Source organism: Colossoma macropomum, unplaced genomic scaffold (genome assembly GCF_904425465.1).
Source record: "Colossoma macropomum unplaced genomic scaffold, Colossoma_macropomum, whole genome shotgun sequence".
Taxonomy (NCBI): Eukaryota; Metazoa; Chordata; class Actinopteri; order Characiformes; family Serrasalmidae; genus Colossoma; species Colossoma macropomum.
In genome coordinates, this window is record NW_023494804.1 from 23487036 (window position 1) to 23493035 (window position 6000).

A 6000-nucleotide genomic window follows, 5' to 3' on the forward strand; every position below is an offset into this window, starting at 1 on the left:
GTCTGTTTACTTTTCTCTTTAATTGCATACTTGCATTTAATACACACTAATTAGTCGTAGAGTTGACACTATTTGGACTGAACTCCAGAGTCTGTTTGCGCAAGTGTAATGAAAATATTAATCTTTTCAAAAATATTTTCTTTTCAGCAGAGACTACCCCCTCTTCTGCCCCGCCCTCAGCAAAGCCAAGGGTTGGCGTTGCCAGCAGTGGTTGCTCCGCCCTCCTCTGCTCGTCCCATCTGCTTCTGGTGTGCATCCTGCTGTCCATCATGTGGTACGTAGCAAGTCCTACTTCAGCACTTCATTACCTAGGTCAGCCCAGTCCTTGGGGATAAGAGGAAGGTCCACAGTTTTGCATCAGCTTCCAACACCTGAACTGAGCTATTAAGAGGGGAACATCTGTTAGAAATGTGCTGGGAACTTGGATACAGCAAAAATATGGAGCATCTCCAAGTCATAAATGACCTACAGACCTTGAGGCAGCCTGTACCGTAAGGGTACTCAATTCTAGACTCAGGATGGCCAGCACAGTCTCATGATTTTCTTGGTCAAACATGCCTAACAAACTTGGTAATTAACTCCTGAGTTGAAGCAGAGAAATCTCCAAACTGTGCTGGACCAGAATAGATCACCCTTGCTGTACCCAATGTACCATTCAATTTCTTTTGCCATTTACAATTGCCACACTAAGTGTAAGACAGCTTGTCTTAAGGTAGATTTGTCTCCCAACTGAAAACACTGCCAAGATCATAAAGAGAAGGTATCAGAGACTAAGACTACCCCTCACTAGATACTTTTTACAAGTCCTCATTAGCATTTTACAAGTCACTGAGTCCAAGATTCACTGGGGGAGGTCTAACTCACAAACCTTAAGACCAGCAAACCTGATCGATCCTCAATAGCAGCTGGCCGACAGGGCAAACCAAGTAACGAGCAGAAGATTCATTATGTGGGCAGCATGCCTGATCCCCTGGAAACTCGGCACAGTGGCATAATGAGCCAAACGCTAATTAAGGCTAGCTCGTGTGGAGTCTGCAGGTCTGCAGAAAGAAGCAAACATGGCAGCACACTCGCAGCTAGCATACACCTGCGAGCTTGGTTGAATGGGATGACCCTTAGCTCAGAAACGTGGCACCATCCGCACAGCTAGGATACACCGCTAGCTTGATTGACTGGAATGGCCCTTAGCTCTCTTCAGGCTCAGAGCCAGTACACAGTGGTATTTCAGGGCAAACAGTGTCTTCCCCCTCCGGAGACCACATACACGCAGAGACACCTCAGTCTCACACTTTCTTACTGAGCTGCAAGAGGGAAATTTAATTGGCCGATGAGTAATGGTCTGAGGGGAGGCCTGAGTTTGCATCACAGGTTCCTGCTCCCTGTTGCTAGAAAGTGGGAGCCGGTCAGATAGAATTTTGATCTGGATCTATTAGTTTCCATCTCATAGTTTGCCAAGGTAACTCCTGCTGTGTTCACTGCATTACCGCCTTTGTGGAAGTGTTGGACTGTGAAAGCAGTGTTAGCATATGGGTCATCAAGTCGTGCAGGGTCAAACCTTTGTCTAAGATTTAAGGTATTCCTACTGAGAACTAACAGGCCTTCTGACCCTTGCCATGTGCCAGCTTAAGGGGGACTTTCTGCATAATAAAATTGTGAGGATATAAACAAAGTTATTCAGAGTGGTTTGATGTGAATTGAGAACTATTTGGGAAAGTTTGAGCCAGCTTTTTTCATAGAGGTGATAGGAACCAGACGTCTGAAGCATTTAATGCCTCTAAAAGCTGCCTCACAGAAAGTTATTACATGAAATGATCATGAATACTTTGCCTGATGCTTCCATCTTGGTTTTAAAATAGTTTGGAGATAAAATCTTGACGTAAAATGTATTATTTTATAAAGTGGAGAGGTACATGCATGCCATTGTAAGGCAAAAAGATACCCAAAAAAGCAAATTTTTTGCAGATGTTTCACTTTTTCACCATTATCAGCATTACCTATTATAACTCAATAGATACATGTAACTTCACTGGTCATTTTGCATAGTAAATAAAATGGATATATTTACATTGTAGATATCAGGACCTCTGGTTCCTATCACTACCACAGTAATCTAAATTCTGAAATCTGAGCTGGTGAGCTTCACAAACATTTCACATCAAACCACTCTGAGTGACTTCATTCACATCTCAATCGTTGAATTATGCTAAATAAATGGTGGAAATCCCTTTTAAAGTTCACCAGTTTTTAGAATTTTGCCAACATATCTATTCCCCAAATTTAGTGTTCATTCTATAAAATACTTTGTCCAAATTGGGCCTTTAGCAGAGTTAAGCCTACTATACATTTACTTTTCACACTTTGCCAACTGCCTGAATAAAATTTCATAATACAACTCTTGGTTCATGTTAAGGTTAGAAGGAGATGATTTCATCTCTGAGTTGTTGCCTTGTTTATACTCTCCACAACTCACTCTCTATAGAAATGTTGGGAGAGTGACTTGTTGTGTACACCAAGTAAATCCTGCCTCACCACTTCTTGGTGAAAGTTTGATTTTCAAGAAGAAAAACTGTGCATTTGGAGCTGGTTCCCTTCCCTAGATGGCAGGGCTGATTCCACATCATTGGTATATTGCAAAGCTATTGTGAAACTCAAACGATGTAATATAGCACATGGTTCATGTTAAGGTTAGATGGAGAGGATTCTATTTGTTGATGTTATTACAATCTCCACAAGTCTTGGATTTACTGAGTTCCCCAAGTTCCCAGTGGAAATATTGAGGAGCAGCTTGACTGGTTGTGCCCACCACGTAAATCCTGTTTTGTCAGTTTGATTCACTAGCAGAAAAATCCAATGTACCTGGAGCTTGTTTCACTTCTCTAGACAGCGAAGCTTATTCAATAGCATTGGTCTATTGTACAGTTAGCTTTGATATCAGGTGGCAATTATTGCTATCATCTTGAAATCAAAGCTAGCTTTACACATGACTTTAAGGCTAGTTTGTGGTTGAGATCATTAAATTAAACATACACACTTAAAATGATGGTTCTTTAGTAAAGAAAATGGTTCTAAATAGAACCATGAACACTCAAAGAACCCTTTTCATGATTAAGTTCTTCCGATTGATGGAAAGTGTGCTGTAGATGGTTCTATATACAAACCTTTTGAAAAGGATTCTTTTATTGTTACAATCTTGACATCGAAACAATAGAAGAACCTTTCTGGTGCTATATAGAACCCTTTTTAAAAAGGTTCTATATAGAACCATCTACAGCACAATTTGAAGAACACTTTCATGATGCAAAAGGGTTCTTTGAGTGTTCATGGCTCTATATTTTCTTTAGTAAAGAACCCTTGAAGAACCATTATTTTTTTGAGTGTAAATAAAATGCTTAAAGGTGAACTCTGGCCAAAAAAATGAACCATTGCTACATGTATCGTAAACCTGCCTACTCACCTCCTAGTGGTACTACAATAGACTGAGAGTGAAATTATCAGGTTCAAAGATTAGGAAAACCCCCTCTGATGATGCGTCTTGAAGGTGGGAGGAACTACAAAGTGCTTTGGGGTGGATACATGAGAGCAGGTTGTTTTTTTTCCTGCTAGCTGGCTAATCCTGGGGCCAGATGCTAATGTTTCTTTATCGCTGAGGGAGACATACCCAACAGTGGTTTGACATTTTTATGTAATGCATGCTGGGTATTGTACTAATGGATGAAAATGCAAAAGGTTTACAAAATCATGAATTCTGTGAAACTGATGACGCTGAGAGATGCAATGCTGCTCTAGAGAATACTAGATAACATGACAAATAACATATTACATGTCAATTTTAGGCAAAATTATCCCTTTGAAAGTGGTTACAATTAAACACATAGTTGCAAAAAGAGTTCCAGAGCAACAAATCGCTGCTGTCAGATCAAAACCTCATATCTCCAAAATGGGAACTTTACAGGAGAAGGAAAAAAACTACTTTATTTTGAATGTAAGTCAATGGAACCAGACTTTTCCAAGTCATTTTGGTTCATTCATCATGAAATTTACACACAATGTAAAGAGCAACAGACATTTTCAAATTATGCCAAAAACTGAAAAATGATAAAATGGAGATACGAGGTTTTGTACCGACAGCAGCAAAATGTTAGGTAGATACTTCACAGATTAGCATAAAAAAAGAGCAGCAACAAATGCACAAGCAAATGGTGATTAGACACAGCACAGTTTGAAGTGCAGAGTAGAGCCAGACAGATATTTTGTAGAAACTAGTTGTAGTCTTGCCATTTTAAATCAGTTTTTTAATATGAAATGTGCTTGTCAAACTCAGTCAGACACACTGACTTGTTCTGAAAGAGGCGAGAGCCTTAACGCTGCTAATGAAGCCTCAGACTGAGCTGCACTCTTTCATAAATGATGTCTCGCTCCTAATTCCAGCACTGCCTCTGAAGTCTATCTCCTCTTGCTTTCTCTTTTGCAGATGTTTATGATTCATTCCTGTGGAAAAGTCTTCTAGTTCTATTTTGCACATGTTAATGGATATCGTGCATTGATAATTTAATTCAAGTTTTTTTCTCACAAAAAGAAAAAAAAGAGGAAGAGTAATAAATGATGACGTTTTGCGAAAGGAAGAAAAGTTTGGGGGAAAAAAAAAATCAACAAAAATCAGCGCATCAACATCTGAGGCAGCGTGGCTGAAGGTGGAGTGAGCACAGGCACGGGACAGTGAACCCCAGGGAAGCAAAAGATATGGGGACAAAAGACTCAAAACAAGCATCTGTCTCACAGCAGCACAACACCCACACCAAGCATCCGTCCTTCTTACCCCCCGTCTGAATTTTTTAACGAACAAATCGGAGCCTTTTTTTTTTGATGTTTCACACAAACACATGCTCTGGAGACGGTCATACGAGCGTGTCATTAATTTCAGCAACATACAGCTAACTCATCATGCCAAAGACTTGGAGAATACTCTTTCTTCTCACCATCCCTCGCTTCCCCCAGCCTGTTGTCTGTGCACGGCGACTGGAAGCTGCAAGTGTGAAATCTCCATCCAGCAAACAGGAGCTTCATAGACTGAGGACTAACAAACTTAGAATGAAGGTCATCTTTTGAATTATGGGCTTTTTCCCCCCATCATTTATCTTTCTTTTTATTCTTTCTCCTATTTGACCCTTGATATCGAGAGGCAAAAAGACATATACAGACACTCGCCCACATACATACACATAAACAGAGGGTTTTGCTCCATGGTAATGTACTGGACTGCCTTTTTAAATGGGAAAACAAGCGAAAAACCATGAATTGTATTTGACCGTTTCTTACACCTAAGTTTCTAAGTTCTATCTAGAACCACTTTTCTCACTCTCCACATCCATTTGCCTTTCAGCACCTGCTTTATTTTTCTGTTTATCAGACTTTAATAGCCAATGTTACAGTAATTTTGCTTTATTCAAGGAATATTGTGATTTTACGCTTTTTTGTTTATTTGTTTATTAAACCGTATCCATATAGCATCTTAGTTTCTTTTTTCTCAAACATTCACAATTGCTTAATTCTCCACGATCATATTTTGTAAACTACGATATGTATCTTTAACATGGAAAAAAAAATACTTTATTATTTAATAATGTATGTATTAGCTTTAGATTCTTGTAACCTGTATCTGGGTTCTTTTTATAGATGTATATAAAACGAGAGGTTGTTCATTAAATGTGACCATTTCACAATGAGCTGACCCCGCCCTTCATTTGCTGATGTTTATGTTTATCATGTGTGTTGGGATTATTGTTACTGCAGAGCTCAAAAGGCCAGCACTGTGTTGTTATCACTTTTTGTATTTTTCTCCTTCTTCGTCTTTTTCTTCTTCTACAAATGCAAATAACACAGCGTGAACTGTTTAAACTGCAGACTCTCCGTTTGTAGATAATTTCAGTTTTTTGTAGATCATTTAAAGTGAGTTTTACTGCACACTGCTCTGCCTTTGAATCTCTCTTCTGTTTCTTCATA

At 39.3% G+C, this 6000-nt stretch overlaps 1 protein-coding gene across 2 annotated transcripts in view; it reads left to right on the forward strand.

Annotated features, from left to right (window-relative positions):
- The window catches only part of cntfr (ciliary neurotrophic factor receptor), a 227207-nt gene extending 221484 nt beyond the window's left edge, over positions 1-5723 (forward strand). The window contains exons 8-9 of one of the 2 annotated variants that reach the window (XM_036595220.1): positions 148-274; positions 4472-5723. In XM_036595220.1, the coding sequence (XP_036451113.1) occupies positions 148-274; position 4472 (128 nt within the window). In that variant the 3' untranslated portion in view covers positions 4473-5723. The remainder of the gene's footprint in view (positions 1-147; positions 275-4471) is intronic. The other variant, XM_036595221.1, reaches the window with a different exon arrangement.
- Positions 5724-6000: the final 277 nt, after the last annotated feature.